Genomic DNA, 21,475 nt, shown 5'->3' with positions numbered 1-21,475 from the left:
TTTCTTTGTTTTTCAAGTAATTAGTTTCGATTTTTTTTTAAATTAGACTATATATGTACGATACACTAAAAGATACTATCGGTCAAGGGTAACGGAAGTAAAGTGCATGAGATTATTGTAGAAGAAAAGCGTGTATAAAACAAAGTTCGTCTATTTGAGGAGACTCGATGCGACACATTGCGCTAAGATGCCGTAAAGGTTTCAGTAGAGGTTGTTTATGCGACTCGAAGAAAAGGAAAAGTTGTGGCAGAATAGTATTTCTGCAGGCTTATAATGCTAGGAACCGGGTTTCGATACCCGTGGTGGGCAGAGCACAGGTAGCCATTCGTATAGCTTTGCGCTTAATAACAAATAACTAAAATGGACAAATAAAATTCGCACTGACTAGTAACAGAATTGGCCAGGGCAGAAAACTGTAGTCCTCCAAAGCTAACATTAAATATTTCAGAGTGTGATCTTCACGAAATACACGTTGTTTACACAGAGATGTGAAGGACACCATGATAACGGTAGAATACACGTTACTACATAGTGGTTAAGGTCTAGCTGCTGCAAAGAAGTAACAAATGGACCGTGATCAGTGGAGAGAGCAAACCTGGAGAAATGTAGTCTTTTCACATAAAACTGAGTCCAAATTGTCCGGCAATGGTCACCATGGTGACTAGAAGGGCAGTTAACAACAATGAAGCATGGTCGGACAAGTAAGTACATATACATTCTTTTCCGACTTATCCATCACGAACATAACCCACCTTCCAGCAGGACAGATTCCAGATTCACATGAAAATTATCCAGTTTTGTATTGAATATCCATAATAAAATAACCATTTATGTTATCATTCGTGACCCCTGGACATGTGGTTTCATGGTTCCACAGTTATTTACATTACTTTGTATACGTTGTTCTGTTTATACAGAAGTAACCAGATATAAGACGGTATTTGACCAAATAATTTGAATATGTTATAATAAAATATGATTCATTTTTATCATATTAGGTCATAAAACATATTAATAATTTTCAAAAAGCATTCACATTTAATCAGTTTTCAAAGATCTGAACAAGCTCCACCTAGTGGTACTCTACGCTGTAAAGCGTCTGCTGACGTCAGTAGACTACCATTCACTCCACATCCCATGTGACAGTTTTTCATGACTCGAACCCTTGTTTTCTTCTTTCTTTCTACATGCTCTGGGTTGTATCTCGGTGTATGTTTGCATGGTTTGCTCGCTTCTTTCAGATACGTAAATTACGGATACAGAAAGGCCAAAGTTATCAAAGGTACAATATTTACTGTTATTACGACGTATATTCTTGATTCACCACATCTCTAGTTAGTTAGCTGTACAACAACAAAGATGACCTCGTTACACGCTAAGTAACACTGAAAAACACGAAATTAAAAAAAAAAAAAACATAACTGTGAGCCGCAAAGCTGATATTAACGTTAGTACACGCTCTAAGTGACACAGTCCAACTAGAGCACAACAAGGGAAGGAAGATTTATTTCAGCACAACCTACATCCACGTGCGTTGTTCTTAGAATGCGTACAGCATATATACGTCACATCGTAAGTACTGAGAACGAGAATAACCAACCGGAAATAAAGTCTCGAGCTGAACTATTGTGTGTTCCGCGTTTTCCAGGAAGTCAAGTCCAATTCACTGATGCAGAACTAGGTCTTGGCTACTTCCATTTTCTGTCCCCCACATTATTATCACTCATATTTCTTGTGTATACACATCATAGAATAAATATGTAATATATCTCTCTCAAAAGTAGACAGACGAGAAATAAGTACCACGTAACAAATACTAACCTGAAATCCAAGAAGTAGACAGACGAGAAATAAGTATCACGTAACAAATACTAACCTGAAATCCAAAAAAGTAGACAGACGAGAAATAAGTATCACGTAACAAATACTAACCTAAAATCCAAAAGTAGACAGACGAGAAATAAGTATCACGTAACAAATACTAACCTGAAATCCAAAAGTAGACAGACGAGAAATAAGTATAACGTAACAAATACTAACCTAAACTCAAAAAAAGTAGACAGACGAGAAATAAGTATCACGTAACAAATACTAACCTGAAATCCAAAAAAGTAGACAGACGAGAAATAAGTATCACGTAACAAATACTAACCTAAAATCCAAATTTAAAGAAAATCAATCATCCCCCCTCCTAATAAAAACAACAACAAAAACATATTTTTACACTTGTCAGGGTATAATTTTAAAGGGAAAATTGTTTGTGGGCAAAAAGCGCTGAAGATATTCCATCTATCAGAAATATTTGAAATTACGTAAACAAAAACAGAGACACATTGTTTTAACGATACGACAACATGATATAAAGATATGACCCGAAATGTCCTAGCCCACTTTCAAACTTAGATAAGATTTGTGGGCCTATTTTATCGAGAAGACACAGTGTACCACATTAAACACTTGAATAACAAATGTCTTATATTTATAAGTGAGACCATTGTTATCGGTAACACAGATCAGAAACACTTCCCTGATAAAACGACCTGAATAATGGTGAAACCTTTAATGACTTTTTGAATTCATAATAAATCCCGACAACGTCTGGTCCAATCTCTATCAATAACGACGCCTGCCGAGAGCAGTCGTATATCGTTTTACTTTCTAAACAACGTCGCTGAAGAAAGATGCGTTTACACTACTCGTTTGTGTCTTGGATTTCTTTCAAAGCTACGCGAGGGCTATCTACACTAACTGTCTCTAATTCTAAACTGAAACATTGTACGAAAGGTAGACATTCAACATATGTTAGACCACAAAGTGGGATTTGACAGTCACTCTTATAATACGCCCATTGCTCCAAAGTGCTGCGTGCAGTTTGTTGTTGTTTCAATCTAGTGGTAACGGGAAAAGAACCACGAAACCTCAGCTCCACAATCCGTCACGCTAACCACTAGGCCACGCCCGGCCCACAATTATAATAGGCAGCAAAAGTGTCTGCACAGTTCATATTTTATTGTAAGTACAATTAATTAAAGATATATTTTTAAATATAATTCATCTATTTTCTAATAAATCAGTAATTCAATATAGTTTTCCCGTGTTGACGCTGTGGTAAAATAATCCGTTCCAGTTCTTGTGAATGGTAGTAGAGTTAATTTAAGTAGAAAAATAATAAAAATTAATAAATAATATGAATAATCTGTGGTACATAAGTAATATTATGCTCTTAATTGTCACCTACAACAAATAACATGTTCCTAATTCTCACCTATAAAAGGCTTAGATAAATTTAGAATACAGTTCACTTGTTTAATCTGATTCACACCCTAACAGTTAATGGAGACTGATGATACGTAACGCCTTGACCACCACTATCTATGTTATACTCAATCAACCCAATCAGCTATAGTATTGCCGGAAAGGCCTCGTCGACAATAGAGATAGCAGATGTATAGCACACGTCTGTTTAAGATGGTTACTTCTCTCTTTATAATTTACAATAACAGATACATCATAAACGTGTGATTATAAGGGTTACTTTTCTCTTTATAATTTACAATAACAGATACATCATAAACGTGTGATTATAAGGGTTACTTTTCTCTTTATAATTTACAATAACAGACACTAAATACACGTCTGGTTAAGACGGTTACTTTTCTCTTAATAATTTACAATAACAGATACTAAATACACGTCTGGTTAAGATGGTTACTTTTCTCTTCATAATTTACAATAACAGATACATAATACACGTCTGATTAAGATTATTACAAAATCACATCTGGATAGAATATTCTGTTGTAGTTAACAGGTCACAAGTATCACATTTAATAGAAGATGGTTTTTACAGTTAGCAGATCAGAAGAGTCGCATCCGGATAGAATATTCTGTTATAGTTAATGGGTCACAAGTTGCCACATTATACGTTTCTGCAATTACGAAACTCATAGTAAAACCTAAAGAGTGATATGTCACTATTGGTATGTGAGCTCTGTAGTGCTTGGTTTGGCATGGTTAGATAGCGCTCGAGTCGTAACCTGAGGATCGTGGGTTCGAATCCCCGTCACACCAAACATGCTTGCCATTTCAGTTATGTGGGCGTTATAATGAGACGGTCAATCCCACTATTCGTTAGTAAAAGAGTAGCTCCAAAGTTGAGGGTGGGTGATGACGACTAGCTGCCTTCCCTCTAGTCTAACACTACTAAAGTAGGGACAGATACCACAGATAGCCCTCCTAAAGTTTTGTACGAAATTCGAAAACAAAAACAAATAAATATTGGGAATTTAAAAACTTGTAAACAAATTGATCAATAAAAAATAAGGAAACAAGGCTGGATGTACTGTAAACATGATTTACTCAAACTACAAACCCTTGTTTTGGCTCCACCTAATGTAATTCTAAATAAAGCTTGACTAAATCACGTCTGTAGTATCCCCAACTGTGCTTCCTTACTTTTTTCACGAGTTCCATTTCGCAGATTTTTAAATTTCCAAATTTTATTTATCTTGTTTTCTGGCTTAAATATGGGCAAAATATTACTTGATATGGTAGTTAACATTATACATTGTAATAATAGTAAACATGGCTGGAAGCTAGCTGATATAGTTCATGATGATTTATGATAACTATTGACTAGTTAATTACATTAGTTTGAGATGCAAAATGTTAAGCTCCAGCTGAAATTGTCATGGAGATTTGTTTGAGAATACATATAAATGAAAATTTATAGTTTCTGTGGAACTGAATTATTTATATATAATGCATAGTAATGGGCAAATATTTGCCTAGACTGAGACACAACCCCCAGTAAGAGCGTATAAAATCTTACCAGTCTAAAACACTGCTTTAAATAAACTCTTGTGTCTCTTTTAAAGTAATTATTCTACGAACGTGTTTAATAAAACTTATTATAATGAATACTGATTTTTTTTTTACTTCTTCACATCATACATAATAACGGAGTTGACTCCCTAAAGACACCGACTGTACAGTGTACAAAGCCTTGAGTATGTATATGTTAGTCTTCAAAGATTCATCTGTTAATGGCTGGTAATTCCTGTTTCACCCTCTATTTATGCCTTTTAAAGAAACATCAAATTTTATTAGTTTACGTACAATATAGAAGAAGCAAATACAACTATTGAATAACCTATGACCTTCATATATATATATATATGGTACCGTATTTAGTATTCTATAAAAAGTTTGTTTACAACATACCAAACCGTTTTTGTTGTTGGTTAACAAGAGATAATAATTACAAAATGGTCGTTTTAAGCAGATTTTTTTCCTTGTAAGTCTAACATGCGTGAATTTCTTGTACATTTTTGTATGTATACAGTCTTAGCAGTCAACAGTAAAGGTTTTAAAGTGTTGTTTGAAATGAATCTTCACTGTTTAAGGTGCTTTATTGCCCGAATGTTCTATTATGGTTATGTGCAATTCTTTGCGATTCCTATTATGAACCACCATCAAGATTCATTGTATAAGTGTAGTGCCTAATTCTTTCAAAATGATGTGCGTATGTTAGTAAAACATTAAATATATAACAACGATTTGTAATATTTAAAATAATTATTAAGGAACAGCATGTTTTGTGTTCTCGTTGTTTTTTTATCCTTATCCACAAACCACCTAATTGGCTAATCAGTCGCGAAAAAAAAAACCTAACTTGAAGTTCTGTAACCATACCGGCCCTGTGCGGGTGTTTGCTGAATATTGCTGACTCATCTTTTTCTTGGATTTCACAGGCAAATAATGAAACTACATGTTTACCATGAAAGGAGTGACGTCCTAAGGGAGGTACGCATTTCGACCAAAGAGTACAGATAATTTATTTTTGGTTGTTGAAAAACAGCTGGAACCGGGCTGAAGCCCCTCGGTGCCCTCCTCCTTATTTTGTTCGTGTTTCATCGAGAAAAATTTCGAAACATTTCTCCGTGCCCATATTTGTCTCTGTTTTGTTAATATTTATACCGACTAGTCAGCTTAATAAAATAAAATTACGGAAACAACCTTTAAAGCACAAGTAATTACGGTGAAAACATGTTTCTCCGAAATACGGTAGTAACATTAACCAATTTCTCGAGTCACCGAAGCCACTAGTTTTATAGGTTGAATTTCACGCAATGCTACACCAGGAATATTTGTTAGGAGTCCCTATTATTTAAGTGATAACACTAGAGGGAAGACAACTGTTCAACACCACCCACCGTCAACTCTTGGGCTAGTGGGATAGACCGTGCTATTATAACGCCTCCGAGCACGTTCGATCCCGCACATTGCGAATCGAGCGTCTTGACTATCATGCTATATCATACCTCAAACCGTAGGTAGCCTCATTTTTTATAATTAGTGACGTTGGTACTGACCTTGAAACTTAGGTTATGGTAGTTAAAATTTGTCACAAGGGAGATAATTAACAAAAAAAAACAACAGTATTTTCGCTCCAGGTGTGACAGTGAAACATTTATTACCAGAAAACCCATATAACAGAAACGGTAGTACAAACCGAATAACGAAATTATACAACAACACGATGGTCCCTAACTATATTAACGCAGCTGTCACTCAAACAACGGTCTGGATGGTAGAATATTCAAGAAAGAGCAACACACCTGTCATGTACACGTGCAGCATGAGCAAACATGTTTCTAAGTTCTACCATGGATAGCTTTTAAAGTATGTGAATGACTGAACATTTTTAAAGTATCAACACTGGTTTATACCAGTGATTATATTGATACGAACAAGATTATGTAACAATACTAGAGACACGATATACAGCTATAGTCCAGATACGATACACAGCTATAATCCAGAGCCGATACACAGCTATAATCCAGAGACGATACACAACTAAAGTCACGGTACAACATACAACTGTAATCTAGGTACAATACGCAACTAGAGTCACGGTACAATGTTCAACTGTAACTCAGGTACAATACACAACTAGAGTCACTGTATAATGTTTTATGCAGTCCAATTATGTTTTAAAGCAACGAAATATAAACCTCACAATACCAGTCAACTTTAGATATCGGACTTTGTCTTTATATTTTGATTAATAATTGCCGACTGTTGTGAAATGTATTCTTAAGAAACTGGGTGTTGTAAAGCAACGATACATAACTAACACGTTCAGTGTATCATCTGATGAAGTAATGCACAGTTATGATACTTTTGTTGCTGTATACAAATACACTCTATAAGATGACCCGCAATTAACCAGTTATGGGTAACCTTTTTAAAAATCTGGTAATTAAGTTCAGTACAAAAAGTTAACAGTAGGTGGGGTTATAATAGTAGCATAAATGTCAGAAACATCACGAAGTTTATCACAACGGTGTTGTATTCGGAAATGTTACCCAAATTCCTGAGCACTGGTTCGATTCGTAAGCCCTGTAACGAAAAATAAAACACTTTAAACAAAAGAAATCAAATACTTTTTTATAGTGAATTATTTTTACAGTAGTTGGAATTTAATTACAATAAAAAACATTTAAGTGCCTATTCGAACCAGTTACTTAATTGAGTACAAAACGATTTTGTTTTGTTTTCTTTTTTGTGGCTTTCAGTTAACACTTACTTCTATGTTGGTTACTTACACGGTTTACAAAATAACGTATAATTTATTTTGAAGTTCCTCAGAACTATAATCTCGTTCCCCGATATTAAAATATTCACTAGCGACAACAAATATTTCTGTTGTGACCGTGAATAATGTGACTGACACATTCTCAACGAAGAACTAGTTTACTATATTAGAATTCTTTTTTTAAATACACGATTTCGAATCTTTAGCTAAAACGTTATTAGATTGACTGTATACGGTCTTTTTGCAAAAGGTAACTGAACACTCGATACATACACTTACAGAAAAGACAAGTTACACAGTTAACTTAGCAGCATAAGACCAGAGGGAAGACAGCTAGTCATCACCACCTACCGCCAACTCTTGGGCTACTCTTTTACCAACGAATAGTAGGATTGATCGTTTCATTATAACGACTCTACGACTGAAAAGACGAGCTTGTTTGGTGTAACGAGGATTCGAAGCTGTGGCCCTCAGATTACCTGGCCATGGCGGGCCCACAAGCAACTATCCTGTATTCCTGTGTCTATATGCTAAGGTAAAGCAGTGTGTATCTGTAACGTCAGTAACGTGCAGTTAAAGATTGAAAAACTAAACGTGCAAGATTTTTGTTAACTTCACGTACTTATACGGTGGTGATTGTTGTGTTTAACACTACTGAAGACAGAATGAAGAGATTTATGATAAATGGAACGTATGATCCGACCATCACAGCATGTATCAAGTCAAGGTGTTAATATATCATTATTTCAAAATTAATATATCATAAAATATAGTTTTTGGACTATTTCTTTTGTATCGCTTTTTGTTACAAATGTTCCATGACTTGCCGTTTCTAAATTGCACAGGTGCTTTACAGAGGCAGATAGCGCACTCTAGTGACGTAAGTACAAATTATATCAACCAAATATAGATGGAAATAACACTATCTTTTATCTACGGCATTATAAAAAACATCAGATATTTCAAAGTGTTAAATTACGACGTTATCACCACATGTGGAGTCTATTTCATGAAGAATTATCATTTCATGTGATAACATGTCTGGCTGGTTTCGTTACTATACACTGTTAACTTGTACAAAAATAAAATAACATCTATATAAAGTGTGTAAAAATTATGGAAAGAAAAAGAAATCAATATATTTGTGAGAATGCTATATCAAATATAAGCTATGGAGACGGTCAACATAGCCTAAATATATATAGCGTTTGCGCTATTTAAACTTTTAAACTTAAATATTACAATACCAGTAATCTACACTTGAATACTCTTGAAACATTTAAATTTTCACTTTGTACGTAGAACGTAAAATGTTACCATCAGTCAATATTTACACACGTGTATCAAATTTTGAGTTCCGTGATATTTCAAAACGTTGTGTTCAAACAACTGTGTGTGGAACGAAGTACACTAAATATACAGCTTTATCCAAAACTTCATAACATATTTGTCATCTACATATTTTTGTTTTTAGTTTCATAGCGCGATTATCTTTCAGTCAGTTTCAGTGGAATGTTTGCTCATTGTATTACACAATCTGTGATTCGTGTTATCTCAAATATCAGCGTGAATAATTATGACTACACTAATATGTAATTATAGAATCCAGTACAGGGGTATAGAACAGCATTTTTGTTTCTTTTCAAGCCCTGATATGGTTCAGTTTGACTTGACATGTACGTTATATTGTATATATTTGCTCTAGCGGAGTGCCCGTGTGGAGAATTCCGCTAGTTAAATACGCCGTAAAGCACGTCTAGACGATTCTTAGCACCCCACTAGGCCTAAGTTCCCCGAATCCTTGCCGGGCGCCGTTAAGACGGTTAACGTGCGGTTACGAACAGTTCATTTCTTACATCACAACAGAGCCGAGATATTTTTATTGTGGTGAACAACGCTCATAGTTTACAGGATATACTGAATTCTTAATATAAATACATTTTTCAAAAGAAATATTATTTGAAAATAAAAACTACTTACCTGTTTTCACCGTTGTCAGTACTATCCCTGAGTCTCTTAAGTTCGCTCATTTCTAGCTCGAATTTGAGTTTACTTATGTCGCAGAGTAAGGCATCTTTTTTCTTGCTTCAGTGCCGTTGCTTCGTTCTGTAATTCTTCAATCCTTAGAAACTGTTTTCTGATCAACTTTTCTTTCTCCTCAATATTAGCTTTCAGTTTCTCTACAATTTGACTGGTTTCATGTTGATTACCGATATCTGTCATATTGTAGGTTTTGTCCCCTTCGCTCTGACCTAACACTAACGTACATACCTCCGTCTCTGCCATTGCATGTTTTAAATCAATACCGTTGATAAACCACTATTCTATGTCTGCTATTATGGACGCCCTCTGGCGATAGTAAAATAAACAAAACTAATGCTAGCTTTAGGAAATGAATATTCAACATACCAAGAAAGGCAAGAAACAGAAGTATAAACATATTTGTACTTATTGTCAATTAAGTTAACAAAAATCTTACCAAATAATAATCTTTAAAATTATGTCCGTCAACGCTGGCTGAAATAAAGTTTTCAATCACCTGAAAAACAACAAACCATATTTACTCAAGTATACGGAGATCTAACTTCATGCCTTATCCTTGTCAGTTATCCAAGTATAAAAAATTAATTGTTTTTGTTTATTTTTGAATTTCGCACAAAGCTACTCGAGGGTTATCTGTGCTAGCCGTCCATAATTTAGCAGTGTAAGACTAGAGGGAAGGCAGCTAGTTATCACCACCCATCGCTAACTCTTGGGCTACTCTTTTACCAACGAATAGTGGGATTGACCATAACATTATAACGCCCCCACGGCTAAAAGGGCGAGCATGTTTGGTACGACGGGGATGCGAACCCGCGGACCTCAGATTACGAGTCAAACACCTTCACCCACCTGGCCATGCCGGGCCCAGTTTTACTTAATTTGATAGTTCTGTATGGATGACTACAGATGACTAATATACATAAAAAGCTGTTAAGAGCTCAACCGATAAATATCGCGTCACTCTTGAATAAATAATATAACAATTTAATGATTCATAATAACATTTAAGATATTAATTATTTTGTTCTCCTTTGAAATAAAACTATGCAATTAGCTTTCCAGCTAAACGACCTTCATGAGGCACAGTTGAGATCATTTGGGATAAATGTTTTCTTCTTCCATCGATTTTAACCACTTCTTTATATTGCCAGCTTCCATCACATTGGAGTTTACTTTTATTTGTTATATATTTATTTTATGAAACAATAACAGTATTAATTATTGAACAATAATAACTTTGTTTAATATTAATAACTTATTTTCAACCTATCACAACCTTTCTTCGTCTTTTTCCAATAAACAGAAACAGTGTGCCTTATCCTTTAAACCCTCCCCAGTGGCACAGCGGTGTGTCTACGAACTTACAACTCTAGAAACTGGATTTCGATACCCGTAGTGGGCACAGATAGCTCATTGTGTTGCTTTGTGCTAAATCAATTAATTTAAGAGAATCCAGCTGTGTTACAAAAAGCTGTAAAGGTTTAATCAAACAAAGATTAAAAATGTTTCCTTGCTGCACAGTAAAGTAAGACGTCTCCCAGTGGGTCAACAGCAAATTTACCACGTTAAAATACGGGGCTCGATTCGCCCTAGTGAACAGGGTGTAGATAATCCATTATGTAGTGTTGCGATGAGAATAACAATATTCCGGTGGGTCAATGACAACTTTACGAACTTACAACGCTAAAATATGGGTTCGGTGAATAAAGCGCAGATATACAGCTCATTGTGTTTGTTGTTTTTTTTTGCGCTAAAAATCCAACAAACAACCAAGACATCGAAAACTTTCATTTACCTTACCGTTACTACTTTCAAATCAAGCCTTAGAAAATAAATTATTATTCCTTTTGCTACCTTGCCTATGTTTACCTAGTAAGCCTTTTCCTCAAGCATAAAAGAATTTCACCTAATGTCTTTCCTTTTCATAGATTAGTTGTCGTTTTTAACTATTGTCGCGCTGAACTAATTTGTTTTATACAGCTTCGAAGGTAGTTTATAAAACAGAGGGCAATGTTTACTGTTAACCACAGAGCTGATTCGTGCTGTATCCTCTGTACGTATCAAACTCCTAAAATTAAAAGTCTAAACCTGAGAGGCTTCATTGCTCTGAAAGTCTCGAATTTTACATTTTAATATAATCACAAACTGATAAACGCACAATGTGTTTCTTACCTATGTTCTTTAATTCAAGTGGAAGAATTGAAACATGTACATCCAAACTAGATTTAGTTGCAAAGATGAATCTTACGGAATCACAAACATAAACTTCCCTCCAATGGCTTAGCAGTAAATTTGTAGACTTTTGTGGCTAATAATCAGCTTCGGATAACCCTTATTGGCAGAAATAGATATCTTTGAGATTAACAAATAGCCCCTCGCTAGTACAGCAGTAAATCTACGGATTTACAACACTAAAACCACGGGTTCGATTCCACTCTGTGAGCTCAGCAGATAGCCTGATGAGGCTTTGTTATAAGAAAACACATATTAACAAAATAACAACATAATTTTCTTTTAACATAAAAATGCTGCCATCTATTGGCGATGAGCGCATATCAACGTAATCAGATAAGTATTTTATTAGCAGTGAAAACTGTCATAAATGTTCTTTCGTAAGCTTCGTCTTTGAATACAAAACGTTTTTCCAACGATAAAAGACATGTTCTTACACATGTTGTTCTCTTAACGATTCACGCTAACATACCATTAAAATCATTCTTGCTAGCATTTCATCGATTAATGATACTTCTCACTAACAATTCATTTATTAACGGTAGTTCTCACTAACATTTCATTTATTAACAGTAGTTCTCGCTATCATTTCATTGATTAATGATGGTTCTCACTAATATTTCATTTATTAACAGTAGTTCTCGCTATAATTTCATCGATTAATGATGGTTCTCACTAACATTTCATTTATTTACAGTAGTTCTTGCTATCATTTCATCGATTAATAATGGTTCTCACTAACATTTCATTTACTAACAGTAGTTCTCGCTATCATTTCATTAATTAATTATGGTTCTCACTAACATTTCATTTATTAACAGTAGTTATCGCTATCATTTCATTGATTAATGGTGGTTCTTTCTACATTTCATCAATTAGGTTACTGTTGACACTGTTACTCAGTGGTTCTTTTTTGCTTACAGAACTCGCTATAAACAGGAAAAGAATTTAAGTACTTTCTACAGTGTACTCACGGTCATATAACCAAGATGCACATTTGTTTGTGGAATGGTTTCACACGTGCTTCAGTTGCGCTGATATGGATTTACAGTTTATTTGTTTGTTTAGGAAATTCGCTGATCCACGAGATGCGTCTTGTAGCATATCTTGCACGTTTGCACGTGGACTAAAATCGCGGTCGTAGATGAAAAGAAAATTATGGCTATTGATATGATATACCGTATTTATTGTTTCATTTGTATTTGTTTTACATTTCACATAATTGTCGTTTAATTACTATATTACTGTATTGTCTTTTGGAATTATTTTGTAAGTAATTACATCAGTCCAGTTTATATGAACAACTTATACGCTTGTAAACTGTAAGAGTTTAATTTTGCAACAAAAATGTAAACAAAAAAAATATTTTAATTATAAACCGAACGATGTGGCAACAGACATGGTTACGGCGATGGTCACGTGGATATTCCACAAAATGACAATCAAATCTCTCTTGTAGCCCGGCATGGCCAAGCGTGTTAAGACGTGCGACTCGTAATCTGAGGGTCTCGGGTTCGCATCCCCGTCGCGCCAAACATGCTCGTCCTTTCAGCCGTGGGGGCGTTATAATGTGACGATCAATCCCACTATTCGTTGGTAAAAGAGTAGCCCAAGAGTTGGTGGTGGGTGGTGATGACTAGCTGCCTTCCCTCTAGTCTTACACTGCTAAATTAGGGACGGCTAGCACAGATAGCCCTCGCGTAGCTTTGTACGAAATTAAAAAACAAACAAACAAAACAAACAATCAAACCCCTCTCGCCGAACAGACAAGAATAGCCCAAGAGATGGCGCTGGATGATGTTGACCAGCTACCTTCCATCTAATCTTTCTGCGCTGATAAATATATGTGTAGTTTTTCACGTAAATATACAAAACAAATAAACAAAAGTTTCATTGCGTTATTTTTCTTTTGTAATTTTTAAGTGATATTTGAAACACTGCACTAGATATTTTTAAGTTACCCGATTTGGTAATTATTTCTAATTTTAATGCTAAATTAGATTGGACTTTCTGAACTAAACTCGAATTTTACCGATGGCCGATTCTTGAGTGAATAATTCACGATAACGAGAAACCCTTTAAGTAAAAATGTATCTCAGGACGGCTGGTATGGCTATTAGTAAAGTGTTAATACCCATACCAGCCGTCTTGAGATACACTGACTGAATAAGATGCGTGACGTCACATGGACCTTGACGACACGCAAACTCCTTCAGAAGGAAAAACCACATGATTTTTTCGTAAGCACGATGCGCGCGCACCGAGTTATTATAACAGACTGGGTTAGTCGGGCTGTTGCAAACTGGTGCAAAGTTGAGGAAACTTATCTCCTTTTCTTTCTTTCATCACTAAATGAAACGTTAAATGAAGGAGAAGATGGTTCATTTCGTTAGTTCTGATTCTCGAGCACAGTTACACAAGGGTTGTGTGCGCTAGTCATCTCTCATTCTGAACAAATTAACTAAAATGAAAGCAGCTAGTCCACAGCACCCACTGCCAACTCTTAATCTACTCTAACCGAATAGAATCTTTCTCGTTCGAATTCAATCACTTCATTAAGCCTATCCTTGTGGTTTTGACTAAACACATATTTTAAATCAAACCATAAAAGTAATCGCCAATTTTCCAGTAAGCCTAAAATGTATTATACAAATCATGTGAATCGCAGATATAAGTTTCAAACACTCATCCTTAATCTGTCCTTTCAAATCTAAAACTCAGAGGAGTGTAAAAAAAATAGTATTTCAGATCTATCCTTTGTCTTCTGCAAGTTATTGCCAGAGAGACCTTTCGTACAACACTAAAACTAGTCAGTTGAGCTGGACAAAAAGAGACAATATATACGCAGAATAACAACTCAAATTCATGGCCGTCACTAGATTACCTGGGGCATAATTTAAGCATGGTGCACGACGGTGATATATGAAGAGGCGAAATATAGAATTTCTAAGTCATCACGAATTAGTATTTTTTTTGTGATATTGTAGTTTTCACAGCTATTTATTTAATATTCATCCAATATACAACTTTTTAATGCTATTAGTTACAACTGTAGAATTAATTATAAAATCAGTTAAGAGTCAGTTGTGAAATCTCGCTCAAACACATGGGGGTGTCCTTGATTAGTGCAATTCTGACCTTTGACACGTCATATCAAGTTTCCTGTTCACAGATCAAAGCTCGTTAGACAGTGAAAATTCGGCAGAAGACAACAAAACTTTCTAGAAAAATAACGCATGTCTGAGTGTGAAGAAACATTCCACAAATACTTTGTTGTGAATCTAGGAGCCAGGTGGTTTGGTAAGTAGAGGGCTGAGTGATCATATTTGGTTTTCCTTTTGTTTCGCATGATACAAGCCAAATATTAATTTATCTAACTTTTTTCATCTTATCTTCTGCAAGATTTCACAGTTTCGAGAAATACTAGGAATATGGATTTTTCAACTTCAAGTAAATGAATTTATCCAGATGCTGTATTATACTTTACGTCACACGATAATAAGATTAAACGTTGTTAGATTAATATACGGGTATTTTAATGTTTAGTGAGGTTCGTACTAATTAATTTCTTAAAAATGCATAAACAACGACTGTTAAAAAGTGATTTACTGAATAAAACTGTTGCTTCTTAATGATCTATATAGAGGATCAAAACGTTGCAATAATTAAAACCAGAATTTTCTTTGTCTAAAATTTCCTCTTATTGTATTTTTAATAAATATAATTTATCTAAGTTTCTACAAAAATCATTTTAGTAATATCCTCTACAAATTAGGTTAAATAATTGTAGCGTTTGTCCAAACAGGTCTGGTTCACAATAACCGAACAGCCATTATTTCTGTTACTTAAGTGTACAAAAGCCACATTTCTTACTTTGTTTCTACAAAGTTTTTACATTAAGTTACCTATTATCTAGTCAAGCATTCAGTTCAGTCTTACTGCTACTTTTTGTAGCATAGTTCCAATCACAGAATTATCTCCTGTTCCATGGTGTATCATGTTCTTCTTCCAATCATAGAATTATCTCCTGTTCCATGGTGTATCATGTCCTTCTTCCAATCATAGAATTATCTCCTGTTCCATGGTGTATCGTGTCCTACTTCCACTCATAGAATTATCTCTGTTCCATGGTGTAACATGCTCTTTTTCCAATCATAGAATTATCTCTGTTCCATGGTGTATCATGCTCTTCTTCCAATCATATAATTATTTCATGTTTCATGGTGTATCGTGTCCTACTTCCACTCATAGAATTATCTCTGTTCCATGGTGTATCATGCTCTTCTTCCAATCATAGAATTATCTCCTGTTCCATGGTGTATCATGTCCTTCTTCCAATCATAGAATTATCTCCTGTTCCATGGTGTATCATGTTCTTCTTCCAATCATAGAATTATTTCATGTTTCATGGTGTATCGTGTCCTACTTCCAATCATAGAATTATCTCTGTTCCATGGTGTATCATGCTCTTCTTCCAATCATAGAGTTATTTCCTGTTCCATGGTGTATCATGTCCTACTTCCACTCATAGAATTATCTCCTGTTCCATGGTGTATCATGCCTTTCTTCCAATCATAGAATTATTTCCTGTTCCATGGTATATCGTGTCCTACTTCCACTCATAGAATTATCTCCTGTTCCATGGTGTATCGTGTCCTACTTCCAATCAGAGAATTATCTCCCGTTCCATGGTGTATCGTGTCTTACTTCCAATCATAGAATTATCTCCCGTTCCATGGTGTATCGTGTCCTACTTCCAATCATAGAATTATCTCCCGTTCCATGGTTTACCGTGTCCTACTTTCTGTTCCTTACTTCACGGATGACACATGGAACAGGCACACTTTCGTGTTCTTGTAATCCTCATTATAACTACATCACAATGGGGTGTATGTTACTCTACTTGTCATCATTACTGAAACCCGATACCTAGAGTTGTAAGATAACAGACATGCCGCTGTGGGGTGGGGGTGGGGGGAGTTGCAGTAATGAATCCCTCGGATCCACATCCCGTTTCTCCTCATTCCTATGGATCATCTAAATTTGTTTTTCTCTCTTTTCTCTAATATAAATACAGAGCAAGTTGAATTTTTTTCTTTACATAGTCCACTGATGGATGAACGGTAAGTTTATGCACTCTAAAATCTGGGGTTCGACTCCCGCAACGTATAGAGTGGAATTAGTCTGTCTATTCAATAAAAGAAACTAGCAGCTGAACTCTTTCTGTTACCCTCCGCTTCAAGCTGCGATTCTACTATATTATTTCAAATCTTAGCGTGGGAAAGAAATGTCACTGAATCTGTGGTAGATAGAAAACCCTAAACAGAAGAGAAACGGTTTTATAAAGTAAAAATATTCACCACGAACTTTCATGAATAATGAGAAAAAAGGGTGAGTAGGTTTATTATATCATAAAACAGTTTAAATTATTGTATATTAGATATATAACCAGAGCCAGAATGGAGGGGACGAGAGAAGAAAGCTACTCGAGGGCTATCTGCTTTAGTCGTCCGTAATTTAGAAGATATAGATTAGAGAGAAAGCAGCTAATCTTCACCAGTCAACACCAATTCTTGGGATACTCTTTTACCAACGAAAAGTGGGATTGGTCGTACATTATAACACATCCAAGACTGAAACGATGAGCATATTCGGTGACGGGATTCGGACTCGAGACCTGCAAATTGCTCGTCAAGTTCCCTGATCACCAGGCCACGCTAGCTCTTCTTCCGGATCGTTTGTTTATTTTTTTTTTAATTTCGCGCAAAGCTGCACGAGGGCTATCTGTACTGGCCGTCCCTAATTTAGCAATGTAAGACTAGAGAGAAGGCAGCCAGTCATCACCACCCACCGCCAACTGTTGGGCTACTTTTTACCAACCAATAGTGGGATTGACTGTCACATTATAACGCGCTCACGGCTGAAAGGACGAACATGTTTGGTGCATCGGGAATTGAACCCGCGACCCTCATATTGCAAGTCTAGCGTCCTAACCACCTGGCTATGCCGGGCCCCTTCTGGATCGAGGGGGAGGTTCCGATTAAGATAAAAAAATCTGAAATTGGATATATATTTGAAAAACACGTTTACAACTCTATCATTGTGGCAACAGCAATTTTACTCAATCAATATAAACCCATTATTTTCCACTAACATGTTTTTACAGTTTCTTTTTTCGACCATTTAACAAATATAATTCGTTGTGATTATATGATTATTAATATTTATCATAAATATTATAATCAGTATTTCGTATATTGCCTAACCATTAATTGTATTTGTGTATTGCTTACATTGTAGCTAATAAAGTATACTGAACTGTATTTGACATATTATTAAGTTGAGCTCTGATGGTCCCCTCCTAACAATTTTCCCCGAGCACTCTCCCCAAGTCCTTAAGACATAGAAATTAATTAGTCAGTATATTTTCTGGAAGTATTTGGATTTGCCATCGCGCTTAGTGATTTACTTTCTACCAGTAACTTGATTTTACTTAATTCCCACCATTGTTAAAGAGATTTCAACGTCGTTTGTAACGTAGGTCTATAACAATTTACGACAGTGTACAACTTTGTAGAAATGTTAAAGAAGGAAGTAATTTATTCTTGTTGCGTGGAATTGTTTTCATCAGATAAGTTAAAAGAACCCATAAATGAAAGACCAACGCCACTACAATATATATATTACCTTTTTATATATTACAAAAACTGTTAAGTTGGATTTCTGTAAAATGAGGCTGATTACATATATTTCTTCTCGATTATTAAATTCATTAAATTATTAAAGTTATTATTTAAAATCGATTATTAAAATAGCTTAAGACTTACGGTGGATGTTATTGATTAGCTTTCTTTTCTTTAGTCTATTAATATAAAATTAGCACAAATAATTCATAACTAGCTTTAAGTCGGCCCGGCATGGCCAAGCGTGTTAAGGCGTGCGACTCGTAATCTGAGGGTCGCGGGTTCGCATCCCCGTCGCGCCAAACATGCTCGCCCTCCAAGTCGTGGGGCGTTATAATGTGACATTGGTAAAATTCGTTGGTAAAGAAGAGCCCAAGAGTTGGCGGTGGTGATGACTAGCTGCCTTCCCTCTAGTCTTACACTGCTAAATTAGGGATGGCTAGCACAGATAGCCCTCAAGTAGCTTTGTGCGAAATTCAAAAACAAACAAGCTTTAAGTTAATATCTGAAAAACGGAAACAAACATAAAACAACATCTTAGTTAAAAACAATTAATTTGGTTTCTGATTTAAAAACTTGTAAAAAATATTATTTACAAGACCATTGCTTCTTGTATTTTGTCCAATAATTCTAAACCCAGGAATTACGAATGTTGCTGTGGTGTTATAGCCTTATCCCTGCTGTATTAAACCTAAAGTTATTAACGTGAATTTAAAAATCTGCAGGAAGAATTTTAAAGTGTGTGTGTGTGTTACTTAGTTCCCCTGTTAGACAGCAGATAAATCAATATGGCTTGTTCTAAAAACAAACGAATTTATTATTTGTATTTTCTGAATCCTGCCAGGTTATTCACACTGTCTAAACTTTAACTTTTATTAAAAGCATTTATATTTAGAGGTGGTTTGTGGAATTAAATAATTTTATTTTTATATTTCAGCTATGCCTACTATTCAAGATTGGGAGATTTGGAGTAATGGAGCCAGGTACAGACTGGATCGAGAAACAACATTTGAATCAACTCCTTTACTACCTAACAGTTTACAAAAAGGATGTTGGAACAAATTTCTTAAACTACCCGGATTAGGTTTTATGTGTTCCCTTGGCTCGGGTTTTTTTGTTGCAACCTGTTCTTTAATGTTTAAACTTTTACCGTCAATAAACCCACTGGAGATCCTTGTTTTTGATTCTGTTTTCCAAACAGCCATTTTCGTCAGCGTTATTGTCAAGACACGGGAACCTTTATTCGGTGTTCAAGGAGAACGTCCCTTTCTTCTCCTGAGAGCCGTTATCGGAGCAGTATCCGCTACTTTAATCTATTCCGCATTTCAACTGATTCCTTTGGCAGATGCTTCCACTATTGCTTTCAGTGCTCCAGTCTTTGTGAACGTGTTTGCATGTGTTTTACTTGGCGAATCTTGTGATGGTTTCCATGTAATAACTGTGTTCACTACTGTGACGGGGGTTTTTCTAATTTCCAAACCGTCTTTCCTCTTTGGAGATGACCAGGACTCTGACGTTTCAATAAACGACCGCATAACTGGCTCTTGTATGGCTTTAGGTGGTTGTTTGCTCATGGCTTTGGTGTTTGTCGTCATGAGGCTAAAACGTACCAGCTATTCTTCTATTAACATTGTTTTCTCTACTTCGACTTTTATCTTAGATTCAGTTGTTTTGACGGTCATCAATGAATGGTCGTTCCCTCACTGTGGAGCAGATGGTTGGTTAATTCTTGTATCAATGATTTCATTCACAATAGCAAGCTTTCTTCAAACTGCTGCCTTGAAACTGGAAGAGGCTGGCCTGGTGTCCATTGGACGAACAATAAACGTGGTTTTGTCCTTCATCTTTCAGGTTACGTTATTGGAAGAGCAGGTCGGGTGGACTAGTATTTTGGGGGCAGTGCTTGTGTGTTCCTCTGTGGGTGTGGTCAGTATAAAAAGATGCAAGAACTCAACGTAACAAATGAATGACTGAAGTCATCACCAGAATATCTGAGATGAATAATGAACCTGTAAGAGCTACTAATATCAGTTTAAAAAACGTGAATAATTAAATACGTAGGCTATTGCTAAGTAAAGTACCACCGGTATCCCAAACTTAAATGAAGACAAAAACACGTATTCGTCAACTGTTGAGAAACTTAGAACCAGAAAACAACTATTAAAAAACCTGACAGCACCAGGAAACAAGTGAAACTGAGCTCTGAGGTCTCAGGAGGGAAATATCTTGGACATGTATGATAATAAGATACAGTATTAGGTTTTTAATTTATTACATAGGTTTAGGATTTATTTTGTTAAGTAGTAATTAAAAATACTTTAAATTGTAATGAATGTTGATAAATATGTAATAAATATTTCATACATATAGTCTTTAATCATTTATGTGTAACAAGTACAAAGAAAAAATATGACCAGAAACTACATAACTTTCCTTTATCAATGAATATAAGCACACAGAATTATAAACTAACATTATATAAGTTGATAGATACACTTCATTACAAAGCTCGATGTGTAATATATTGGTTGTTGTATATAGTTAGGAGTATGACATGGATCTCCATGTGCAAAATACTGGTTGTTGTATAGTTAGGAGTATGACATGGATCTCCATGTGCAAAATACTGGTTGTTGTATAGTTAGGAGTATGACATGGGCCATCATGTGTAAAATATTAGTTGTTGTATAGTTGGGAGTATAACATAGACCTCCATGTGTAAAATACTGGTTGTTGTATATAGTTAGGAGTATAACATGGGCCTCCATGTCTAAAATAATGGTTGTTGTATACAGTTAGGAGTATGACATGGGCCTCCATGTCTAAAATAATGGTTGTTGTATACAGTTAGGAGTATGACATGGACGTCCATGTGTAAAAGATTGGTTGTAGTATAAAGTGAGAAGTATGACAA

At 35.4% G+C, this 21,475-nt stretch overlaps 2 protein-coding genes and 1 long non-coding RNA gene across 3 annotated transcripts in view; 2 read left to right on the top strand and 1 right to left on the bottom strand.

The window, feature by feature from the left end:
- LOC143239693 (uncharacterized) overlaps nucleotides 1-9,943 on the bottom strand; it is a 45,110-nt gene extending 35,167 nt beyond the window's left edge. Inside the window, exon 1 of the long non-coding RNA XR_013021313.1 lies at nucleotides 9,584-9,943. This is a non-coding gene — a long non-coding RNA (uncharacterized LOC143239693). The remainder of the gene's footprint in view (nucleotides 1-9,583) is intronic.
- LOC143239685 (pleckstrin homology domain-containing family G member 7-like) overlaps nucleotides 1-21,475 on the top strand; it is a 406,704-nt gene that overhangs the window by 165,520 nt on the left and 219,709 nt on the right. The gene's annotated exons all lie outside the window — the stretch shown is intronic.
- Nucleotides 15,133-20,520, top strand: LOC143239915 (solute carrier family 35 member G1-like). The gene is made up of 2 exons (XM_076481561.1): nucleotides 15,133-15,178; nucleotides 19,499-20,520. Exon 2 carries the CDS (start codon nucleotides 19,501-19,503, stop codon nucleotides 20,518-20,520), a length of 1,020 nt encoding a protein of 339 aa, XP_076337676.1. The 5' UTR covers nucleotides 15,133-15,178; nucleotides 19,499-19,500.

This window comes from Tachypleus tridentatus, chromosome 13 (genome assembly GCF_004210375.1).
Source record: "Tachypleus tridentatus isolate NWPU-2018 chromosome 13, ASM421037v1, whole genome shotgun sequence".
Taxonomy (NCBI): Eukaryota; Metazoa; Arthropoda; class Merostomata; order Xiphosura; family Limulidae; genus Tachypleus; species Tachypleus tridentatus.
This window is presented reverse-complemented; position numbering and strand designations above follow the sequence as displayed.

What these genes read in the sequence shown, in the direction of transcription:
- LOC143239915 (XM_076481561.1), top strand. Translation starts at nt 19,501, where the DNA reads ATGCCTACTATTCAAGATTGGGAGATTTGGAGTAATGGAGCCAGGTAC.